Source organism: Manis pentadactyla, chromosome 14 (assembly GCF_030020395.1).
Source record: "Manis pentadactyla isolate mManPen7 chromosome 14, mManPen7.hap1, whole genome shotgun sequence".
Taxonomy (NCBI): domain Eukaryota; kingdom Metazoa; phylum Chordata; class Mammalia; order Pholidota; family Manidae; genus Manis; species Manis pentadactyla.
In genome coordinates this window covers 87546045-87572629 of record NC_080032.1, presented here as the reverse complement: position 1 = coordinate 87572629, position 26585 = coordinate 87546045, and the positions used below count along the sequence as shown (strand labels likewise).

The 26585-nt window shown below is 37.7% G+C and overlaps 1 protein-coding gene across 4 annotated transcripts in view; it reads right to left on the bottom strand.

Annotated features, from left to right (window-relative positions):
* Positions 1 to 26585, bottom strand: part of CNTN1 (contactin 1) — a 263071-nt gene that overhangs the window by 47796 nt on the left and 188690 nt on the right. For 3 of the 4 annotated variants that reach the window (XM_057491253.1, XM_057491252.1, XM_057491251.1), the window contains one exon: positions 18475 to 18595. In XM_057491253.1, coding sequence (XP_057347236.1) covers positions 18475 to 18595 — 121 coding nt within the window. Of the gene's footprint in view, positions 1 to 1452; positions 3207 to 18474; positions 18596 to 26585 lie in introns of those variants that run through there. The other variant, XM_036889464.2, reaches the window with a different exon arrangement.

Below are 26585 nucleotides of genomic sequence, written 5' to 3'. Positions count from 1 at the left end.
GTCTTAAAAAAAACTGGCATTGACTGCTTTCCTTTAGTGATCTTTCTTGTTGGGGTGAATGTGACTTACTTGGGCACAAGTACGTATTTTGGGAAAAAAAATGACAAAAACTGAAATATATTAACAATAGCTTTTAAGTCTTTGCCTGATCTGTTAAGTCAGATAAAGATACCCATATCAGCCACTTACAAATAAGACTGAGTAAACCCCCAGTCTTTTTTAATCACATAAAAGCACTTGTTAATCTTTCCTGAATTTTACTAGCATCTTTGGGGAAAAAAAATTTTACGTATGAATAAAATACAGATGCTTTTTTAAATGATATGTTAAGTAATCGAGGGAAAATGAGCAGAAAAAGTACAATTATTTATCAGTTCTGTCATCTTCTTTAGGAATGTAGTCACTGTCAACCAAGAAGAGTTGAGACATTTGAGGAAAAATAGCCGGAAAAAATACTTTCAAAGTGAGTATTCACACATTGTAAGCTGGCCATGTTTTCTCAGTCAGTAATGGAGGCCCATTTCCTAAGTCAAATGGGACAGAAGATGTGAAACTGGGACCCTGTAGAATTAAAGAGGATGCACAGTAGCTGTGACTACACTGTAGCATCACTTTCTTCTTCTTAAACACCGACTAGCATTTCAACAACTGGACCCAGAAACTTACTGATCACCTCGGGACTCCACTCCTCACCCCATTTAATGTAAACCGTGCTGTTTCAGAACTCACGTAGGCAGGCAAGACTTCCGGTGTCATTCTTGTTTCACCTGTAACTCCCCAGACGTAGTTAAAGCAAAGCACCACATACTGACAGTCTGTGGTTCACTGTTTATTTTTACCAAAATAACAAATTTTAATTAAAAAGTTTGAATGTTAAGGAAACAAAAAACTTTTCCAAACAAGACATCATCTCTTTTAAAATAAACTGATCTTAAAATAACATTGCTGAAAAAATATCAGTTATATTAAGGCAAGTGGCTGCTTCTTTACCAAAATACGTCAAGTAAAGTCCTTCTATTACTACAGGTTTGAATGTACTCTGAAAATTAGTTAATGCAATGGCCCTACTTTAATGGTATGAAACATAAATCAATGTATGGGGTCTTGTCAATGTTTAAAGCTGTATCAAGATGAAAAAGAGTTTTAAATATCTTTACCATTTAATAGGACTATGGTAGTTTTTAACCTTCAACATTGATAAAAGTGAACTTAGATCACCCTTAGAAATGGGAATGAGGCTAAAGCAAAGTAAATGACTGTCTAACTCCTCCGCTGGATTATATAAACAGTTTATATAAACAAGAATAGTCCTCCTTTTCTGGTACCAGTCACACTTGTCATGTGGTTTCCTTTTAATTTTTATTCTTTATTTTCAAAACTATATTCCCATCTACTCCTGGTGGTACACTCCCAATTACAGACTGTGTGAGAAGATGTCCACAATGGTGATCCATCCACATTATCTCCATGGTGATGTTTATAGATACAGGAGGATCTCGAGCTAATTTTAAGTATCTAATTTTAAATAGAAATTAACCTGGATCTGTCATCTGTATTCTAAGAGAGTTCTTTCTGTGACAGTAATTGAGTCAAGAAAATAAAAAATAAAAATAAAAAAGATGGTTATAAACTGAGCCAGAGAAATTTACTCCTTTAAGACGATTAGTAGATTACTTTGAAAAGAAAACTGCAGGTGTATCTGAGTCATTCCACACCCCTCAAAGCATTCCTGAGAGTTCTTCCAAACACAGACGGAGTTGGAGTCACTAAGGAGAAGTCCATACAATAGCCCAGCCCTAAACAGAAACCTGTGTGAGAAGAGCAAAACTATTTCTTGTGTAGAAACAAGAATTTTAAGCATGTCTCTTTGACCAAATGGAATAAAGAAAAGTATTTTTGAACAATGAAATTTAAGCAATTCACTGGTGGTTGCCATGGGAGAGGGGCTGGGTAGGGAGGAAGGGAGGGCAAGGGGGTAAATGTGCACAAAAATTCTCAATCATAATATAAGCTGGTCATGGGGATGGCAGCCCAGTGTGGAGAATACAGTCGCTGATTCTGTGACACCCTTCTATGTTGACAGCGCCTGCGCTGGAGGGGGTATGACATGGTGGCCGTTGGACCACTGTGCTGTATATTTGAAACCAACACAACCTTGCTTATCAATCATACTTCCATAAAAATAGAACAATAAAAAAGAAAGGCACATGAAAAAGCATTAAATCAAAAATAACTTGTCAAACACAAACAACAAGAAACCGTGGCAACTCCAGAAAAAGAAGTACTCACTCTGAAAAGGAACTTGCCTTAAAAAAAAATCTAAACAATTCTAGGAAGAATTACACATACTTCAATTCTAATCCTTCACTTTAGCCCAAGTCCTTCCAATAAAAGTTTCAACCTTCCTCCCAAAAGATCTAAAAAGGCCGATGAAAGGAGTTAATAAAATTAAATATGCATGCATTCTGTGAATGGCTTAGTCATCTGCACTTAAATCCTGCTACTGAGATGCCAATCGTCTCCACGGGCAATCCATTTTCGCTTCCTAACCCCAGAAACTGTTCCAAAACCCTACAGAGCCAAGGGCAGTCTTCAGTTACCTATCGCTGCTTTCATGTTCTCTTGCCAAAGAACATAATGCACCAGGATACGAAAGGCCACTGGAACAACGTCCCTTAGCTGATGCCCCAATCCAGGGGCTCATTAGTGAATCTGACCCCGTGGTTCTTAACCTGCCTGGGCAAATCAAACAATTCATTCATTGGCAAAACTCCTGAATTATAATTCACCAGTTCTTCATTATTTTTTCTGATAATGAGCTAATTTCTAAGATATATAACTCCAAAGAAAAACAGGGCATGAAAACACAAAACTTCACTTGGCCATTATGTGACATACGAGGTTAGTCCATGGGCCAATTCTCAGATATTAGTGAAGCTGTCTAATCATAGATTTAAATATTTTCCTGTTCGAAATATGTTTAGATGTTTCAAAAGGAAAAATATTCTCTAGGAACTAAATGGAGGGGAAAAACTGCAGAAGCTACAAGATTGAGTGAATTAGTAAAATCTAGTATAGTATGTTAAAAAAAAAAAAAAAAAGCTTTCACACAAATGGTGTCAGCGATCACCAGGCCGGAGGCAGGCTGGCACAGACGGGGAGAAAAGGATCCATCATGTTTTTCTCTCCATCTTTTCTGTTTTTACCTGCAAGAGGAAAGATCAAGGCTGAAGGGGTAGTGTGGACGCCTCGCCAGGGGCAGGAAGTGGTGTACTTTGGGGATTTGCCTGGCGTCCTTCAAGGGTAAATTGAAATAACAAACAACCAATGTGTGATCCCGGCGCAGTGGTCAAACCTCTCTTCCTCTGGTAACAGCGACTGAATTTCTAAAGAACAGGAATTTAACTGTATCCACACCCCCACCCGCTCAAAAAAACCCATAACTCCTAGATTCTTTGTGATTTCACTCCACAGAGTACAGGTCTACCTATTAAAACACAGGCTTATGCCTTGAAGACTTCTCACTAAGGAAAAAATCCTGAGGGTGAATTTAAGCAGTGATTCTAAACATTAATTGGCGGTTGGGGCTTGAGGACATGGGAACTTGTGTCTGGAGGAATACGGTATTTATTTTTTATGTCTACCTATACACTGATGGCCAAAGGAAGTGAAGGAAAATATTCACAGAAAGTCATCATGGGCAATGAGTGAACAGTAATAATTATTATTCTCTTTTATAAATATGGAATCTGAGGCTTGCAGTGATTAGACTTAGCCTGAGACCACAAGTTACTCATGGGTGAGGTGGACTTGTACCATATGTTTGCTAACGCCAAAAGCCGCACCATTTCCAGGGCACTATGCGGGTCTTTTAATGACTCTATGAATGTACAAATTCAGCTGCTTTATTACAGAAAATCATGTAATGTACAGGATGATCACCCACCTCTTTCCCCTGCCCACAACTAAGGCTAGTTTGATGATTGGAATCAGACCACTCTAAAGCACTCCTGTCCCCTGGCGACAGTCATTTACCAAGGAGAACAGGAATTCTAAGGAATGTGTGGAGGCTCGGGCTCTGGCTGGGGAGAGCCAGAGACGGCAGGGAGCTGGTGCCGAGTGTGTTCTTCAGGGTGACAGACCCTAGACTGTTCAGCGGCACTCACAGGAGGCACAACTATGCCCTGATGGGTCACAAGCTATTTGCTACCTATTAGTAATATTAAAAATTCACACATTTCTGCATCTTTTTTTTTTCCAAAAAATGAAGTGAACTCAAGGTCACCCTGCACTATGCTGACTCTCCCTCAGCTGTACCCCATGCGTTTCCCAGTCAAGGAGCTGTCACTCTAACACAGCCCTAGGAAATGACCGTGACGGCGGCCAGCGTCCTCACCTCCTCCTGTGTCCAAAGTGCCCATTACTGCTGGTGAATTTGGGGCAAACAGAAATTAACATAGTGTTTTACTTTTTAGAAAAGCCTAGAAGGCTTTTGGATTTACACTGGAATCCGCATTCCTTCTGAGCACAGGGTGCAGCCGCACTTTCCCGTCATAACGTGTGGCTGCACCCTATGCTCAGCACGAATGCAGACGGAAAAGTGCCACAGCAGAGAAAACACTGAGAACTCCCTGCCGTGCTGAGCTGATGAGGTGGCCTCAGTCTAACGCAGGGAATACACGGGGCCTTCTGCCACACAGGTGCAGGCTCTAGAGTCACCTTCAAGGAGGAATCATTTTTATATTTATATACCAAGAGAATTTCTACTGAGCCTTTGCAACGTTTCTCCCTTTCTTTTTGAATATGTGTCAGTCAATCCCAGTGATGATGGTAGTTGGAGGAGCCATGGGATATGAACCAGAAAGGACCAGAAACCTAAATAAATGTGTGACTTCATCAAATTCCCGGGAGCTGGGCAGGTGAGATGGGCCGATGGCAGGGAGGTGGTGGTGGGCAGGAGGCCAGTCTGCAAAAGGTACCGTCAAGAAAGAACTGCACATTCCTGAGACTTGAAATGGCAGGTTTCACAAAAACCCTACATAAGAAAACTGCCTTTCTTAAAAGGGATTTCACACCATGAAGGCTTCTCCTGGTTTTCAGTAATCAAACTAATGTGTTTGGTCTTCTCTTTTAATAAAATGAACCAAGAAGAGATGATATGATGAAATTCTAATTTCAAGTAACTTAAAATTTTACTTTATTCTCTAACTTTGAATTATCAGAGCCTCAGAGTGTTTCGGGTGGGCGATCTCATGTAATTTGAAAAAATAAACATACACCAACAGTGAAAGATGTGCAATAAAAATGATATGATCTGATTTTTACATTTGGTGAGAAGTTGAACATATCGAGGAAAAGTAAGTTATATACTTAATTTGGAACACTAGTATCTGGCCCCATTCTGGCTTTATGATGTGAAGCTGAGGGGTATTTCTTTTTATCTTTAGAACTTCCTTTGCCTGTGAAGTGGGATCACCAGTCCTGGCATGACTGTCTCACAGCAATTTTGTTAGGATCACATGATAAAATTTGTATGAAAGTCCCAGAGACATACATTATAATCTAAGATATTTAAACACTGTGAATGAACTATTTTTAAGGCCAAAGAGCATATTATAAAATCAAGCTTTAAAAACATCTACTATAATTTATTTACTGCTTTTGTTACTGTAATTATAATTGTATGACATTGGCTGGCTGAAAAAATATATTGTAAAAACTATAGTTTTCCCTGGCTATTAGATTAACTATAAATATATCATGGGCAAAAATAAACTTCAAAATCTGCATCTCAGACTTCCTATAAACATTTCTTGCCAAAAAAAGAAAAAGGCCTACATTAAAATTTTCCACATTGATTACTCTATCTCATTGGATACATTGGAATGAGCATTTGCGTCCACGGCCTTACAGCAGTGAGCTGGGGGTCACGTCTGTTACCCGAATTCAAATGTCGCTTTCCTACTTAGTAGCTGAATGACCTTGGGTGAGTAACTTAGCCTCACTGGGAGTCAATTTCCTCATGTGTAATATGGAGATAAAAATAATTTTCTTCTCTTAAAATAGTGCATGGTAAATAAATAAGACCTTAATCAATTCATATTATTATATAACAAATATATTATTTATGATACATAGTATGTATTTTATTATAATATAGACTATAATTGTATTTGATTATGTGATATTATACATTAAATTAGATAATTATACATCTTTACCTTTTGTTTCATATTCATAACATATGTTTTTTTGTAACCTAAGGACTGGAATTATAAACATTGCATTTTGCTGACACAAATAGAAATTTTTAAAAAATGAATTACCATTATTCATGTTCAAAAAGACTTCTGGTTATCATGGATTATCTATTCTGCTTTTTTAATTTGACATAATTAGCATCTGGATTTGGAATTTCTGTCTGGTACATAAACACTGACGCAGAGCGCCTCGAGGGGGCGCGGAGTGGGGTGTCTGAAGGCATTGCCATGCCTACTGAGCTCCGAAATTTTCCTGCTTTCTCTCCTGGAATGAATGAAAAAATTCCAGTTTGCCAAGAGCTGACCAGCTTCACTCTAAGACAAAGAAAGCTGGGAACAATTAACTGAAGAAAACAAAAAGAAATCCTCTGAGGAAACTTCTCTCACAGTTCTCCAGTGAGGAAAAAGAAAATTTACATCAGTGCATGCTTTACAGTGGTATTTACCAGTTTATTATCCTTACATCGTTAGATTTTAATTTTTGAACTTGTAAAATACAGTGTTAGACTAGATCATTTTCAAGACCCATCTTAAAGTTTAAAGGTTTGACTCATTCTGAAAGAATTACTTTGTTGATATATTTGGAAATTTCCTGGAATTTACATCAAGGCGTGTTGAACTTACACTGAGGAATACCATTTCAAATCATGGATGTACTTTGTAACTTCAGTAGGAATTGGGAAAGCTGTTATGTCTTACTAGAGCTTTTACAAAATAGAACTACTAACAAATTCTACCTTTGAAGCACTCTAGCTATTTTCTAAATTCTGTATTTATTATAAATAGGATGCATTTCAGCTCATTATCTCAGCTTTGGCATGGAACAGTTATGAAGATCTGCTCCCCAGGAGACTTTTAATTTGTTTATTCTCAATGGAAAGGAGAACGCTTAATTTGTGGGCAGGCTCCACTACTGGCAGGTGCATCACTGCAGTTTAGTGCTGGGGGGAGGGGGAGGGGGGATCCAATGCGTGACAATGGCACCAGGTCAGTCATGGTCCAGCCACTGGGGGGCAGTCTCGGTCTTGCAAAGGCTGATGAGACGGAATCTTGGTCTGTCTCTATGGTGAACTTTCTTGGCGAAAGCAAGTGGAAAGCAGAGGCAATTGTCCAAGTATCTGAGGTAAATGTGTGGTTTTTTTTTACCCAAATACTTGAAAAACTACCTCAACTATTCCCTTCGATTAGACTCTGGTGACCCAGACACGTCTTTCTCCAGATCTCATCATGAGTGTGCGTGTGGGCAGGGGAGGGGGAAGGGTGTGTGTGTCCTTTGTGACATCTACCTTGTGTATGCTACACGAAACCTTTCAGTCTGTGCTTCCTAATTTTTAGTGATTAAATCCACTAAATTAAAATTCCTTTTGAATGGATTTAGGTTTGCCATGCCTTAATACTTTTGAAGATAAACCCACATTTGCTTATTTAACAGTAATTCGAATATAAGAATTCTTGAACACACTGTAAATACTTATGTCAAATATCACAGAAACTTAAATCTTGATTAAGCACCAAGAAGCCCACAAACTTTTAACATGATGGCAGACATCCTAGTCTTTTTCTTCCACTAACAGGTCCCTGAGTCAGCCAAATGAGTAGAACTCTAATAATCCAAGAGTCAATAACTTAACCTTTGTTAAATGAATGTCTTTGGCTTTACTTTTTCTCAGTTTTCAAAAAATTTAACTACTATTCATTAGCATATGCCAGACAATGGGGAGGGAAAAAGGGCAAAGCCATAATCAGTAACTTCTACTACTTAGCAGCTGCAATTCTAGGACTTAATTATCCTTCTGGTACTATACCAAACTAACTATAGAGAGCCTTGGAGTATTACAGGATTTGCCATAGAAGTTTTAGAAATTAACTATAGATTTTCCTTATTCATATTTTCTGGAAGAATCCCAATACAATGAGTAAACTAGATGGGGCTTCCAAGATGTTGTGACTAAGAAGGTGGGTAATACAGGGAGAGGCTCCTTCCTTTGGAGTCCACATTTGTAAAATGGATAGATAGGAATTGTCTAGGGGACCTCTAGAATTAACGTAGATTTGAAATTGTAGAGTCAAATTTGAACATAAATACAGAGATTTCGCACAGCTACTGTGAAAAAGTTGGAAGGAATAAAGATGTGATTAACAGAAGATTTGCCAATAATAGAACTCTTTTATATTAGAAAAAGAAAATGTTTACCTATCCCATGTTTTTTAAAGAAAGAATACTAATTAATCTGGAACATTCCAAGTAAATACATCAAGAATTATTTTGACTGGACAGTGAAGAGAGATATGCTCTGGATATGAATCCTGCTAACACTGAACAGCTTGGAGTGATAAATACTCAGTATTTCTTGTAGAAAAGACAATCAGCCAACCAGTGTGATGGTTTAAAATACAATATTACTCACACTAAAAAGTGTACCGACAGCTTCCATCAGGTATTTATGACCTTAACTTATCTAACACAAGATTTAAAAATGGGTTTGTTAGTCATCAATCAAAATTACCTCTTTAAGAAAGAATCTAGTAACCACGTCATTAGGCTAAGTAACAAAAACTTCAATGGATTATATCAAATCAAGATGACATCTAACTTACATTCATTTCTATTCTGCATCTGTATTTTGGCCTTAGAAATAAAGTGGAAAGCTTCATACAGCCACGCTCCAAAAACACACAAAATGTTCCCATCTAAATAAAAATCTACAAAAAACTGTATGAATATAAACTTCTACTATGACAATATAAAATACACAAACTTGATTTGGGGATACGTTGATTTACACAGTTTCATATTATCTGCTTTGATTTCGTCTACTTTTTTCCAAAACAATTCTAAATTTCATGGAGCATATGGTTGGGCTAAGATTCAGGCCAAAAGAAAAGTTTCAGACAGAGAAAGTCTTTTTTATTAGTTTGCCTTTAGGTCTCAGCCTTGCACTAAGAAATTTTGTTTAATACGGTATATGAGATGTAAAACGGGGGGGTGGAGGATCTGAAAAGTATAGTCATGACTGCATTTTCTGTTTTGGCGATTGCAGTGACAATCATTATGTCAGTCAGGTGTCAGGAAGGCCCTCCTCACAGCTGGTGGCATGGCCCAGGATATTTATAACACAGCAGAAATACCATGGAAAGTAGTAAAACATGGATGTCAAAGCCGAATTTCTTGCTTGTGTGACCTAATTTTATGGTCCATTTTTTAATGCTGTCCAAAAGTGCATTCATGAAAGAGAATTTAGATTTGGTAAGCTGCATAAATATTCCCCCAAATGCTGCCCAATAAATTCTGAAAAACCTTTCCCTCTAAATGACACTCTTAGCTGAAGAGCTTTAAATTCTCCAGGAATGACTTTTGTTACAAACATTCATACAGGACTGTTCATCTGTGTCACAAGTTACTTGAAGAAGGAGCCCTGTAATACACTTTAATGGGACCTACGAAGTACAACACGTATTACAACAAGAAAAAGGCAACTTTCATTTCAATCCTCAAAATTTAGACTTTTACATAAAAAGCCTGAAAACCTCTGAAGTCTAATAGCTGGTTCTTTGTTTTTCACTAAGAATACTTTTGAAGTATAAAGTTATCTTAAATATCCAGCAACTTATAGTTGTCTGAGTTCTAAATCCCTTTGGCTACATTATACACACATCTATTTTAAAAAGCTAATTCTGAAATGGCCTCGTTTGCTGATGCTATATTATTTTAAATTGATTTCAATATATGTTCTCTTGATGGAAAAAAAGCTTTCACCAGCATCTTCTATAAACTTCAAATTCATAATACAAAGAATGGCATTACAATCTCTTGTAAAGTTATCTCAATTTTGATACCAGTGCTGTAGATGGGGAAGGTTTCATTTAATTTCATTTTTTTCCTCACTGTTGATAGATAGTCAGGCTGAGTGCTTCTGTGATTAACTATAGAGTTTTGAAGTTATCTTATTTAGTGGGACTTAGTGCTTAAATTCAGCTGTGCTGAAATGATGATGAGATGCATCGTTCCCAGGCCTGGCCTCTATGTCACAGCTCCCTTGCATGACTTCTCGCAAAACCTGAATATCAGTTTTTCAATAGTCTGCTGATCGCCTTCCATTTGGAATACACAGAATCAACTGGAGGAAAAGAGGATTTCGCTATCTTTTTGAAACACTTATCTAAAGTAATTTATCCCCAAAATACATTTTATAAACAAAACAGTGTAACTTGAAAACTGTTTTCCATGGATTCCCTAGAACAACAATCTCCAAATACCAGTTGGAGACCACGTCATCACAACCACCTTGGGGCCTTATTGAAACACATCTGCCAACGGAAGCCAGGTTTACACAGCTGGTCACTTTGGAATTCTGTTAACTGGATACCCTCTGTAATGACACTCATTAAAAATATGTTCAGTATTTAGTTAAAAGAAAGATAGAAATGCATAAGGAAAACAAGAAGTGAAGGAGGGTTCTGGGGAGGGAGCAGGGCACGCATGTGCTGTCCTCCATGTTCCCTGCTGGCCCCAAAGCTCCGAGCTGCACTTGGTGTTTTCTGGGTCTAGAGGTTAACTGGACTCAGGTCCTTAGAAGGCAAGTTAGTGGCCATCACTCACTCAAACATTACTACTGCTGGGTAGGACACACTCCATGCCTTCTAAATGTATTATGCCATCCTTGAAAAAACATCCTGGAAGTACATAATTTTCTTTGTATTTTCAGTGTACTTTATGTACAGTGATTTTCTTTTTAACTTTATTTTGAGATAATTGTCGATTCTCAAGCAATTGTGAAAAATAATCAGAGGCGATCCTGTATATCTCCTACACATTCATCATGACATTTTGCACAACAAACTAAAGCACGATGCCACACCAGAAAACCGACTGATAGAAATCCATCCAACTTACTCAGATTTCGCTAGTTTTCCATGCCTTTGTTCGTGTATTAGTGTTTGTTTATCTCTAAGCAACTTCCGGTCTTCTCACATGTGTGGGTTTCGGGGCCACCACCACAGTCACGATTTCCTCATAAGGGTCCCTGTGGTCCCTGTCGTGGTTCCAGCTTCGTCCCTTCCTCACCCTCCCTAACCCACGTCTAACAACCACTCATCTATTCTCCATCTCTGTGATTCTGTCATTTCGACAATGCTACATAAATGGGATCATACAGTATGCATGATTTGGCTTTTGAGATTGGCTTTTTACACTCAGAATAATTCCCTTTGAAACTATCCAAGTTGTGTGTATCAATAGATCATTTTTTCATTGCCGAGCACACAGTATTCCACAGAACTGCTATGTATGCCACAGTTCGTTTAACCATTCACCTGTTAAAGGGTACATGGGTAGTTTCCAGTTGGGACTACTGTGAATGAAGCTGCTATGAACAGTAGTGTATATATTTTTATGTGATGTAAGTTTTTATGTCTCTGAGATAAATGCCCAAGAGTGCAACTCCTGGGTCATTTGGTAAGCACATGTTTAGAAACTGCCATACTCTTTTCCAGAGGGGCTGTCCCGTTGTACATGTTCACCAGCGATATGTGAGTAACCCAGTTTCTCAGCATCACTTTTTCTTTTTAAATTTTAGCCATTTGGATAGGCATTTAGTGATTTATCACTGTGGTTTTAAATGTGCATTTTCCTAATGGCTAATGATGTCGGACATCTTCCATATGCTTATTTGCCATTTATATATGAAACATCTGTTCATGTATTTTGCCTGTTTCATTTTGTTATTTTAATTTTGAGTTTTGAGAGTTCTTTGTATATTCTACATACAAATCTTCTCCTGGATGTGTGGTTTACAAGTATTTTCTCCCAGTCTGTAGCTTACAGGGACTTCCACAAAGCAGAAGTTTTTAATTTGATGAGGTCCAGTTTACTATTTTTTTCCTTTTATGCATTTGGCTTTGGTGTCAAGTCTAAGAACTCTTCACTTGCCCCTAGGTGCTGAGGATTTTCACCTATATTATTTTGCTAAAATTTTCATAGTTTTACAGTTTACATGTAAGTCCATGATCCATTTTGAGTTCATTTTGTTTAAGGTTTGAGATTTAGGTCAAGGTTTTTTGTTTGTTCTTTTAACCCATGAAAGCCCAATTTTTCTAGCAACGATATATTGAACAGGCTACCCTTGTCTACTGAAGTACTCTTGCTCCTTTGTTGAGAGTCAGTCGAGCATGTCTGCACGGGTCAGTCTCTGCACCCAGTGCCGATGCACCGTGGCTCACCAGGCAGCTCTTTTATCTGGTTTTGCTAAGTCCACCCAAGACCTACTGATTCAGAAACTTCCAAGAGGAAGCTTAGAATTGTGTATTTTAAATTAATCAGAGTGGCAAATCTGACGTACAGCCACTCTGGGGAACTCTAAATTGTACGAAGATTTTTTATAGGCCTTTGACGAGAAGGCTGGTGGTGAGGAAGTGGAGGATAGCAGGTGACTCTGTGCCTCTATTTTATTAAATTAAATGTATTAAGAAATATTTAACACTTAGGAAAAGTTATAAGAAATGGCCACCCAAGTACTTACCACTTGGCTTAAGAACTAAAACACTACGTACACAGATGTGGCCCCCTGTGGGCCCCTCCCTCCTTCGTCACACCCTCCTCCTCTCCTGTCTGCAGCCCCAGAGGTAACCACGTTTCTATATTTTATGATTATCATTTTCATGCATTCTCTACACCTGACCATATAAGATATGCATACTCACACATACATGCACATACCTATATAGGGAGATATGTCTGGTTTGTTATTTTAATACAAATTTGAAGTAAAAACAACTACCAACTTGATCAGAAGGCAACTCGTCATTCTTACCAGTCTTCAAACCCAGGCTGCAGCGCATTCTGAAATCTAGTCCAGCTCCGTTTGCTTTGACTTATCCATACGGTTACTGGTTCCTTTGTTCACCATGCTTTTTGACATCTCAGAATTTTATTCTGGGATTATTTTCCTTCTTCCTGAATTTTACCCATTAGACATTCCTTTGGGCCTTAGAGTCTTTAGGGGATGAACTCTGCTTCTGTTTGTCTGAATGTAGCTTTAGTGTTCTGCGTCATGAATGATAATTTGCCTGGACATACCTTTTCAGTGACAGTTATTTTCCTTTCAGCACACGGAAGGCCTTACTCCATGGTTGAATTCGTTATCTACTGCTGCATAACACATTTCCCCCAAAACTCAGTGGCTCACAGCAACAATAACCATTATCATCTCTCACGCTTGCTGCGGATTAAGAATTCTTGGGCTCTTTAGCTGATTCTTGATGAGGATCTCTCATGGAAGTTCTAATCAAGACGTTGGCTGAGGCGACAGTCACCTGAAAGCATTCCTGGCGGATCCGCTGCAGAAGGGGGGACCTGCTCTCCGTGTGGCCCACTCAGATGACGGGAAATCAGGGCTGGTTCTCAGGAGACCTCATGTGCTCCTCGTGCAGGCTTCTCGGCAAGACTGCTCAAACGTCCTCATGATGTGGCAACTGGCACCCTCCGGACTGACAGTTTCAAAAACCGGGGCAGAAGCGGTCATGCGATTCATGCCATTTTCTTCAGCACTGCCACTTCCACTGGCATAGAGCAACTCTCAGCGTGAGGGGGCTCACGCACCAGAGGGGGCTGTCCCCCGGAGCCATCTTGGCGTCTCCCGTCCCCGGGACCTGGTGACTTTTATTGTTGGGGCTGAGTAGTCCACTGTCAGTATATTGCTTTGTTTTATAAAAATTGACTTTTTTTTGCTCTTGCTGCTCTTACAATCTTCTACTTGTCTTGAAAGTTCTGCAATTTTACTTTTTATTTTTTCTTGTGTTTCATTGTGATTCAAGTCATGTTTGTTACGAATTCCCCCAAATTTATAGTCATTATCTTTTGGAAAATGTTTTCTCTCCTGCTATCTCTAGTATTTCTTCTGGTAGTTCAATTTGACAAATATTGCTTTCTCATTATATCCTGAATGTCATAACCTCTTTTTCATAATTTGTCTTTGTTTCTCTGGGCTGAAACGTAGTGATTTCCTCATATCTTTTAGGTCCCTAGTCCTTTTCTATTCTAACTGTTTTTTAACAACCCATTATTTTATTTTTTATTTTCAGTAATTACACTGATCACTTTTGGATATTATTTTCCAGTCCAACTGCCTCACTTTTATAGTTTTTTTTTTCTAACTCATTCTTACCATTTCCACTCTTAATCATGTAAAGATTTTGGCAGGATTATCCTTAGCCTTATTCTGATTATTTAGAGTACGTCAGGTACTGTGAACTCTGATTCTTTTGACTCGCTTTTTTCCTTCCCCTGATTCTTTCATTGTGGCTTGTTTGGCACTTTTGCACAATTTCTTATTTAATTTATCTAAATTTGTTGGAATCCTGAGCGGTTTGAAGTCTATTTCAGAGAATAAGGTCTTTTGCCTTTGCCAGGGCTGTGAGGAAGAATATTTACTGATTTACCTAAAATTTCTGCTGTTTTTAGTGAAAGAGTTTTTAGAACATTGAATGAACATATTTCCAGAGAATAAATAATTTTGATTTCTTCCAATAAATGTAGCTTGAATTCTAAATATTGGGCTTTGAAGACAACATTGTTTGAATAAAGGTTACTTTTGTAAAAATAATCTCTCTACTATAGAAAGACTACCAGAAATATTTCCAAACTGAAAGGATAGAATACAGAAGGCAGCCTTGGAAATCATGGCCAATGTGAAAATGGCATAGCCAATATGACCCCATATTTGAAATTGTTTGTATAGCTGGAGGAACAGACAATGTCTGTAATTTTTATGGTCTTTTTTTCTTGAGCATATGTGGACTCAATTAGTGGGTAAATAAATTGAAGTACAATAGCTTTTAATAAGTAAACATTTATGGCTGCTAAAAAAGACAATGGCTAATATCTGATTATTGGGCCATTTTCTATAAACTGTTTTTGATTAACAGTAATAATTGCCATCTTCTTTTTCAGTCCTATTTATTAAACAGATAAAAGAGGAAGTGAGTTTTCTCTGGGCAAAAAGCCCCATGAAATCAGAACCAATGTTATATTCCTTTGGCTAAATTGTTCCTATATTTAATTTCAGTTTTATATTTAGAAGCATTCAGATTTAAGTAACTCACTGCCTCCATTTATAACTCATTTTAAAGCAATAATGGAAAGCATAAGCCTAAAATACATTTTCCTCTCTTATTCAAATTACATCAAGATTTGTACACACACCCACACTCACCCATCTATGATCACAAACACACAGATACACAGGATACTTTTCATTATGTATTCATTTTCCTCACAGTAACTTAGGCTAAAAGAAATCCACGTTGTCTAAGTAATCTCTGAATATGTCTACTTTCATTTTAGCCTTCTAGTAGGGCTTAATAGTTGATGCACTAAACTAGTTTTATGGCCAAAGAAATTCCTCAGTGATCATCAGAGGAAATTACTTTCCCTCTAAATCTGTTCACTGTTCCTCTTATAGCACTAATTTCAGAATCTGCAGTTCAGATAACTGATACCTGATTAAGAATTAGAATTAGTTCATCTCAAATATGGTAAATTCTTAGAGATACCTAAATTCTGATAGATAACATGTAAAATATGCTTTGAAACATACTCTTGAAAGGTTGAGTGACAATTGAATTTTTCAAAAGCAATTCAAAATCTAAATATGCTATTATACCTCACTGCATGAAACTTATTATTTTTTTATTAGCATGAAGTAAATAATCGTCCTTTAGTTTCTCTTTTCAAAGAGTCTTGATCTAATTGGGGTGGGGGAAATAATAATAGATTAAGTTTCTTGGCCTTTTAGACAAAAATGTCCTTTTGGGCCATTGCTAGCTATGTCAGTCTGATGAAAATTATAAATACTCTCCCCAGGAAAATGCACATATACATGGATTTTATATATGATATCAGAAGTCCTGTCCATGGATTCCAGGTTTTGATTTCTTGGTCTAGATGGGAAAACATAATTAAGTAGATAAATGGACCAATATACTACTACTTAAGACATATTATGTCTTGTTATATATTATTCATCATTACTCTAAGAAATAAAGAAAACTGTTTAAGTTTATATCCCATGATTTAAATACAAAAAGATGGTCTACTTTATATATATTTTTTGACACAAGCTGTGCAGAAATGCATTTGGCTATCTGAATTGCAGATTTCTCTTGATATAAAGTAATATAGTTTATAATATTAGATATAAAGTTTAGATCATGGTTATGACTTGCAGATTTTTAACAGTGCTAGGCAATACTTTTCATCTATGTGTATAGGTTTTTTTGTTAACATCTTACTGTAGTGCAGGAACTTAAGATGTTGTATCATATTTCTACTGAGTGCATTTGCCAAGTTCCATTGCTTTAAGATATTATTAATCAACTTTCGAAAAAAAAAAAACCTTTATATTTCCACATACTTGCTATATCTTCTTTTTATTGGTTTTCACCTCCATACAAAATATACCTGATGATTCTTACTTATATGTGTGGATAATTAATATTCTTTGATTATATGTATAAAAACTTCCTCTCCCCCTGAAGACTGGGAGTTTCCCATAATGTAATTACAATATATGAAGACACTGATGTACTTGCAATGTAACATAACCCCTGTTGTGATCTTAATGCTAATTCTTTTAATATGAAAATAATTTCAATTGACAGCTAGTGGCCTGATTAGAAAGAACAGTGAACTAGTCCCTCTTCTGGGTAACTCTCAAAGACAACAGATGTCCCAGATGACAAAATACTCTTAGTGGAAATACTGAATGTAAATGACCTTCTTTGGTTTAGTACATTGTAGCCTTGGGGATTTATTAATTTTTAATAAAGGATATGTGGAATGGATGTCTAATTTCTTTTGGGTAAAGAAACTTCAGCTAGACTTCAGTTACTCTGTTGGAGAATATATTCGACTGGAATGAAAGGCTTTTCAGCATTTTCCCAGTGTGACAAGGGGACTCCATGTTACCAATGCTCTAGAGGGAAATGCAGGAGGCACGAGAGTCAGTGAGATTACGCGGCTCTGGATTCAGAAGGGTATGAAGAAAAACCATAGATATCTCATTTACAAATTATTTGTCTGATTGTGCAAAAATTGACTGAAAATATGTGCAATAAATAACAGTCAATGAATATTGCTAGTAGGTGAAATGTGAAAAGCTAATAATTTTAACATGACACAAAGAGATAAAAGTGAAACTGTGAAATGGATTCTGCAGCTCGCTAAATAGTAATAAAAAATGCATATGTGACTTTCACCATTTAGTAGAGAAGATAACTCATATGTACAGATTGCTATAAAATACATTAGAGAAAGTAGTAACTTATGAAAGTTTAGAAGATAGGGGCTCATATTTGAGACATCAGACTCACTAATTTGGTCATACTTGAGCCAAGCTTTGAAGGATGGATCAAGTTTGGGCAACAATGAGAACAGGACATGGAAGGAATGCTCTGAACCAGAGAACAGAGGTAGAAATCCTAGGGTATTTTTGTGGACTAGTTGGACAGTGGGCCTGGCTACCAGGAATGGTGAGAGTTAACGGTAATTAAGCAGGCTGAGGTCAAAGTGTGGAACTTTCTGGGTACTTAAAAGGAATGCTCTTTATTCTCCAGGCAGTGACTGAAGAGCCAATGAATGCTTTTAAATAGAGTATGGCATGTTCTGAGCTGGCCTCACAGGCTACACAGCAGAGGCCAGTAGCAAAGAGGGGTATCCCACCCCTTTCAATAGCAAATATCCTCGCACATTCTTGGTTATTTATATGAACAAAAGTACTAGTCTGAAACCAGCAGTAAATAGAAAAGTGATACATGTATCAATTAACTATTTTATTCTAAGGTGACAGTGATAAATGTGTATCACTTGAGGCTATAGTAAATGGCACCAATGTATTTTTTTCTGTAAAAAATAAAAAGGGAACAACACGACACTCAGGAACTGAGATCTTCTGATGAGCCCTAAGTTTAAAAGCACAAACATTGAGCTGCAGGTACGCAGTGTAAGTTTCTAGAAAATGCGTAGTTAGTAAAACAAACAAAATCAGTGTTGTTTACTATTTGTCTGGCATAAATCATTCTTAGGGAAGGGTGAGAAGCTGTTCTCGAGGATCAAAATTCTAAATATGTAAGAATTCATACCAGAGTTACCAGAAGATTATACATGTTTATGCAAGTCAAATACCTTTGGTTTTGTGATTTAAAATGTTGGAACTCTTACCTCGCACAACAAGGTCAGCTGAGGCTGAGGAATTATCCACAATTGTCTGAGCAGTGCACGTGTACCTCCCAGCATGTTTCAGCTGGGCATTTCGGATGAGCAGTTCCCCATTGGAATCCAGCTGTTAGCAAAAACAGCAGTCATTCACATCAGTACATCTTCTTGCCAATTACACTGTATTTAGGACACAAGACGTACATGTTCCCCTGACAAAGTAAACACGACCAAGAGGCACCTGTTCTAGATATTCTGATGGGGCCTTGTTTAGGTTGTCTCGCACTGGGCTTCAGTCTCTTAAGGGAAAAATAAAGTGAATGAATTACTTAAGGAGTTTTTTAGCCTAGTATCTTAACATTCTATTATTTGTCTTATCTCAGCCACCCTAGATTTAAGGCATGGATCTATGTCATCGAAATCTTTTAAAGAGAAATTGTTAAGGTCTAAAAATCTTAATTCTAAATGTCTGAGGATAAGTAAATGATGTATGCCTAGGAAGAATTACTTAATTTGGTTTTACAGAGCTGATCTAGTTGACTAATTTTAATTTTGTGCCAGTGTTGCTTTTATTATAAATGTACTGAATGTGTGCAGAAACTGTTAAAATGAACAGTTCTACTAACATGTTCTGTTTTGGCCAAGATACAAACTCCACGTGGGCAAGGAGTTTGGTTTTGTTTACTGCTCTATTCCCCCTACTTATAAGAATGGTCAGCATATATTTTTTGAAGGAGGCTTGAGGGGGGGCTTGTGAATGCCACAGCCTCTAATGCAGCTCCTAACGATGGCTGATATTCACTGGATGCCTACTCACTCGTATGAGCTGTGGGGCTGTGCAAGGGTATACTCTCCCTCGATTCTCTTGTGAAAACAGTCCTAGGAGACGGGCCCTATTATGCCCACCGTATTAAAGGTAAAAGTGGGACTTAGACTGTCCAAGTAATTTAACTAAGGTTGCTCAGCTTGTCCGGTGGGGCAGCATGCTGAAGTCCGACTCATGATCTCCAAACTACAGTTGACCCCTGAACCACAGGGGTTTGAACTGTGCATGTCCACTTACACACAGATTTTTTTCAATACATATATTGCAGAAATTTTTTGGACATCTGCACCATTTGAAAAGACATTTTTTAAAATCTCTAGCTTACTTTATTGTTAAGAATACATTATATAATACATACAACATACAAAATATGTGGTGATTGTTTATCAGTAAGGCATCCAGACAACAGTAGGCATTTAACAGTTAAGTTTTTGGGGAGTCAAAAATTTCACAGGGATTTTTGACTGCATAGGGGAAGTTGGCATTCCTAATTCCCATGTTATTCAAGAGTCAATTTACTCCTCTTGAGAGAAAAATTTGGAAAACTCAATTTTTCAAACAGATAATTTTTTTTCTGAGAATCAAAAATATTGATTTACTATTCCAATTACAGATATCCAGATATATTAAGGGATGAAAAATTAATGGTTAGGTTAATATTTTACATAATAGGCAAGGTTATTGTTCACATGATATTATAGACCTGAAAATGTCTTAATTTTGGTTTTTGTAATGACTGTATGTGGAATGAATGCCCTGCTTCACCATAGGTTGTGCCAGGGGCCCCTTTACATATGAAATTCCCTGCTGATCCTGGAAAGTGCTGGGATTTTTAATTCTTGCTTGACTAAGAATGTTAAGAATACAAGCACATCTTGGAAATACTGTGGCTTTGGCTCCAGCCCACCACAATAAAGTGAGTATTGCAATTAGGTGTGCTAAATGAATTTATTTCCAAGTGCATATAAGAATTACATTTACACTATGCTATAGTCTTATTAAGTAAACAATAATATTACATCTAAAAACAATATGTGTATCTTAATTTTAAAATACTTCATTGCTAAGAAATGCTAATCATCATCTGAGCTTTCAGCACGTCATTCCTTTTGCTGGGGAACAGCCTTGATTTAGTGGTGACGGCTGCTGACTGGTCACGGTGGTGGCTGTTGAAGGCTGGGTGGCTGCAGCAATTTCTTTAAAATAAGACAACAGGGAAGTTTGCCAAACTGACTGACTCTTCATGAATGATTTCTCTGGAGCATGGGATGCTGTTGGATGACATTTTACCCAGACCAGAAATTCTTCAGAATTAGAATCATTCCTCTCAAACCCTGCCTCTGCTTTATCAGCTAAGTTCATGTCATATTCTAAATCCTTTGTGGTCATTTCAACAGTGTTTACAGCATGAAGACCCAGAGTAGATTCCACCTTGGGGACCACTTTCTTTGCTTATCCGTAAGAAGCAGCTCCTCTTCTGTTCAAGTTTTATCCAGAGACACAGCAATTCAGTCACGTCTTCGGGCTCTACTTCTAATTCTAGTTTCTTGCTGTTTTCACCACTTCTGCGGTTACTTTCTCCACGGAAGTCTTGAACCCCTCAAGGTCATCCATGAGGACTGGAATCAACTCCTTCCCACTCTTCCTGTGAAATCACAAATGTTCTTAATGACCTCTAGATTAGTGAATCCTTTCCAGAAGGTTTTCAATTTACTTCGCCGAGATCCATCAGAAGAATCACTACAGCAACTCCAGCTTTAAAAAATGTATTTCTTAAATAATAAGACTTGAAAGTCAGAATGCTTGATCCATGGACTGCAGGATGGATGCTGGGTGGCAGGCACAAAAACAACATTCATCTCTTTGTCCATCTCCGTCGGAGCTCCTGGATGACCAGGGGCAGTGTCCATGAGCGTCATACTTTGAAGTAGTCCGGAACCGTTTCTGAGCAGTAGGTCTCAACAGCAGGCTTAAAATATCCAGTAAACCATGTTGTAAACAGGTGACTTGTTGGTATCTAGGCTTTGTTGCTCCACTTATGGAGCACAAGGAGAGTAGATGTAGCATAATTCTTAAGGGCCCTGGGATTTTCAGGATGGTCAGTGAGCACTGGCTTCGACTTAAAGTCACCAGCTGCATTAGCCCCTGACAAGGAAGTCAGCCTGTCCTTGGAAGCTCTGAAGCCAGACACTGACTTCTCCTCTCTAGCTATTAAAGTCTTAGATGGTATCTTCTTCCAACAGAAGGCTTTTCTGTCTGCTTTGAAAATCTGTTGTGTGATGTAGCCACTTTCATTAATGATCTCAGCTAGATCTTCTAGATAACTTGCTGCAGTTTCTACATTAGCACCTGCTGCTTCGCCTTGCACATATTCTTTTCCTAACATATTCTTTCCTGTTGGCCATATTTTTACTAGGGATTCCTGAGTGGCCTTCACTCTCCCAGCATCCTACCATCTTGCTGGCACCCACACCACTCCCATCTCTCACTTGTCTTTGCTCTTTTCTTCTTCTCCTGTAAACAAATCATTAGTCTTCTTTCCTTATGTTAAGCTGCTTAATTCTCTGATGGTTGCTTAGATTTTGACAATACCTATTCTTGCAAACATTACTTTCTCTTTTTAGTGTTTTTCCATATCTCCTTAATCCATTTTAATCTGGTTCCCACATCTTCAACTAGTGTTTTTTTGGCTTCTAAATCCATTTGAATTTCCCTCCCAAACGCTCCAATTTTCTAGTCATCTATGACAACACTTTCCAGAAACTTTGCAGGCATTCTCAACCCCTCTCCTTTAACTCCTTGCAACTCCATCATAAATTCTTGAATGTATTCATTCCTTCTCATCACTATTACTTCTGTCCTGGTCCAAGCTACCAACATCTCTAACTAAACTACTATATCCTATCTGGTCATGATATCCAGCCCATCCTACTCTTTTCTTTCTGCATTTGGTACCCAGAATGACCTTTGAAACATGCAAAGATAAGCAAATCACCCCTCTCTGAAAAACAAACAAACTGAAACTTATAAAACTTTTCCCCTTCCTGGAATAAAAGCCCTAAGTGTTACGGAGGCCAGCTGGGCTCTGTTCTCTAGGTTCTGTCCAGCAGCCCAGTTCACCTGGTGCCGTCAGCTCACTCGCACTCTCTTCTCCAACAGCCCCTTCCCTTTTTAAGACCTTAAATGCATCCTGTCCTCTTCACCTCTGGTTCTGCACGATGCTTCCCCTCCTGAAATGTGATCTCCTCATGCCCCACCCCCTTACCACCTTCACCTAAATAACACTTACTCTGCCCCTGCCAATACAGTTCAGGTCATTTCCTCAAGCAAATTGCCATTTTCTCTTGTATTTTCTCATAGCACATTTTGCCTTATGTCACATTCTGTATCTCAATTACAATGAAATATTTGTACAGCTGTATGATTCAAGTTGGTGTCCCTGGAGGACGACAAGTTTTATGCAAGGAGGAAACAAGCCTGTGTGTTCAGCACTGTGTCTCTGCGCTGTACATGCGTGCAGCTCTATGTGCTGTATCCACAACACCAGGAACATAGTAACACTAAACATAAAACACAAAATAACTAAATGTTGTTTGAATGAACTACTCAACTTGCTTGTGGAGAATTCTGGCATCTGCTCTTAAAGTAATACATGTTCACTTCACATCAGCTACAGGGAGCCTGGGGTTATCAAGTTCAGAGAGCCCCTGACAGTAGCAGTATTCCATAAGCAGATACTGACTTATTTTGGTGTCAAGGTGAAATACACATTCTTGCTACCTCTTCACACACCTCTGGTGCCCCAGCCACTGTGAACAAGTTATAGCGCCGTGTGTTCGCTTTCCTGCGGACCTTTGCACATATCACTTTCATTGCCTGGATTTCCCCATCCCCTACTTCTAACACTTAGCTAACATAGTCATAGTTTAGAAGGACCTTTCTTTTCTGGATCCAAAGTCTGGGTGAGGGATCAACTTTGGCACGTTTCACTGTAACTATCCCTTTCCGCTGTAGTTGTTTGGCTGTTCATTTATTCTACTAGACTGTAATTCCTTGAGGGAGAGACTTGGTCTTATACAAATTACTTATTATAATTGACATACAGGAATAATTCAACAAATAAATATTGCATAAATAAAGTATTAAATTCCTGTTATCTAAAATGTTTTCATTAAATTCTTTTGGTAATTCTGTATGATTTTTTTTTCAGGTAAGATAACAATGATGTTCTAAGATAAAATGACTGAATTGAGAACAACTATTGCTATCCATATACATGATACATCCATCAATTTCAAATTAATGTAATTCAAATTATGTACACACCAATTTCATGAGAAATATAAGAGTTTTAGGAATAATCTAGAAATTTATAGAGAAAAGAATGCAGTTAACATGCAAGAAAATAGACACTTCTAAGTTTTTCAACCACCCGTATATGCTGTGAGGAATGTGGCCATGCCCCAAGAGAGGTGTGTTCTTTGCCTCAGCTTCTGGAAGTGACCTATAGTGTCTTTCTTTGCCTAGGTATCTTGGGTCGTACTGGACAGTCGGAAAATGTATTAAGATGGGAGTTAGCTATACCTGTATAGTTTTAGTATGGGCTGCCCATGTCAGAATGACCAACATTGTGACTTAGGGTAGGGGCTTTGGAGGCTGCGGTATCAGTCATCTAAGAGGCTGAGATGAACTACTGGGGCATCAATCAATCGTGCTATGTGATTAAGCCCCAATAAAACCCCGGGACACCAAAGCTCTAGCAGCTTCCTGGATGGCAATACTCTGTGCATACTGCCGCACGCCAAAGCTGACGGAGGGACGTACCCTGACTGCAGAGAGACAGTGCTTCCACAATGGATGCTCTGTGTAGGTACTTCTCGGCTCTGCCCTGTGCACTTCCTCCCTTGGCCGATGTTAATCTGTGTTTTTTTCCTGTAATGAACTGTAACGATGGGTATAATAGCTTACGTGGAGTTGTGTCTCTGCTAGCAAATCAAAACTGAAGGTGGTTTTCACAACCCTTGGGAATTTACCATTTGTTCCAAGAGTAAAGATGGTCTTGGGGGCTGTGCCTGACTTCATTGTTGACCTAACTCCTCATGTGGTACTAAATAGAATTTATCCAAGAGCGGAGGTAAAGAAATACTATTTTATTATTTGTAACTCTACTTTTAAAAAAATTGGAGGTAAGGAGAGAATAAAATTGTGTATATAGGGAAAGCAATAAAAAAATTGAATTATCATAAAGGCTAATAGGCACATATTTCTGAGTAATTTTCTAGTGAGAAGGAATAAAATAACAAAGTAATTATAGGACAATAAAATAATTTAACACTATATATTTGTAAAACAGACTGCTTTAATGTGCTTTGATACCCCAAATAGCACTGTAATTTGACATTAAATATTCTAAATGGAAGATATTAAATGAAATCTTTTAAGACTATGACATAAAATAATAGTTGTATTTGAGAAAGAACAATGTTTGCCTAAAAATTGAAAGCACTCAGCTCTATTGTATTTCATTATGTGAATTCACTGCTTTTTTGGTTGCCTTAAATTAAAGGTAATCCTGTTGCTAAACTCCCACTATTTCAATGATTAGACTGGAATTTTAAAATAAATCACTTCAGATATTTAAAATGTTTTTTACTCAACCTTTACAATAAAAAAAATCGAGGGCAGATAAAAAGTATAAAAATAAACAAGTTGCAGCACTGTAATTGCCCTTTGTAAAATATTTGTATGCTCTACATTTAATATTCTTTTTCTTTATAAAATTGTTCCTTTTTTCTCCCAAAATACTGTTTGAAACATGCTGCTGTTACCATATTCATTTATTTTATTCTGAGAGGAATAATGTGGTAATAATGCTTTTTTATACTTTGAGCAAGAAGTGAAAAACACACACTATTTTACCTTAAAATATTATGTTAAATTTACACTTACTGAATCTTCAGAATAAACTCTAAAAACTTTTAATTTAAATACCCTAAAAGTTTTATGTTAAATGAATTTAAAAAGTTAACTCTGTTTTAAACATTAGGACTCAGGTAGGTAATGAGAGGCTACATGTATAAAGCGATAATAAGAGACTTTATTCTCGTTTGCTCTATATTTGGTGAAGGTGTGGCACTGAAATGCCTCAGAAAGGAAGCTAAGGAAAAACATACTATATCATTTCAAATATAGTTGTGTATATATAAAAGCTTTCCTGAAATTTTAATAAATGGTACTAGCATTTCCATACCTCAGGGGAAGCTGAGGTTCTCAGTGGTCAGCAGAACGCTTACAAAGCAAGTAAAGATGACGGACCTCAGCACATTCTGGCCACAAATTAGATACGAATGCTCTCTATCGTTTCACTAAAAACCACAGCTTGGCTGAATTACAAAACGCTTCCTTTCATCGGAGGAGTGTTGAATCACGTTCTGGAATCCGTGACAGCAGACCGCAGCGCGTTCCAGAGTGTGCGTGGTTTACCACTTAGAACTCCCCAAGTATGAATCAAAAGACTCCCAAAATATAAATGCCCGTTCCCTCCTTCCCACTCCCCCAGGAACTAACTCTGCAAAATCATTCCTTCAACATAAATGGGTCTGAATTACTGGGTTGTACTCACAAACTGAACTGTTCATAACGAACAAAGAAATATGTTGTATGGTACATGTCAAGTCTAGATAAAACAGAGAGCTAGCTCATGATGGCCATAGGTCAGCAAGAACATCTTTGTACCATTGAGGGTTCCGAATGAAGGGACAGATACAGAAGGTTGGAGGAAAGAATATCATTCAAAGAGAATATTCTAGAACCTTATAGCAAAAAGTATTAAATATGTATGACACATTATGTCCAGGAAAAACAACATGTTTTGTTTTCTTTGTGGCTTGTTAGGTTAAAGAAGGAATAACTACAGCAGATGCAAACATGGCCACCACCACCACTAACACGATTAGTAGCAAATATTACTAAGGGTTTCATAGCTGCACAGGACTATTATATATATTTTACATGTGAAATCTCTCTTACTCTTAACAGTAACTCTGAAGTAGATACTCTTCTGAACTATAGATAATAAATGAGGATGTCATACTGCTGACCTATGGCCACTATTCTGGTGCAGCTGATGCTACTACTAAAGCTGCTACAACTAGTCTACTATCACTAGTACTTCCTCTACTATGAACTCCTACTAATCACATATCCCATTTGTTAAATGACTTTCAGATGTCTGGCAATGTGCTAGCTACTTTATATAAGTTTTCCTGTTCAACTGTTAGAATTCTCAGGG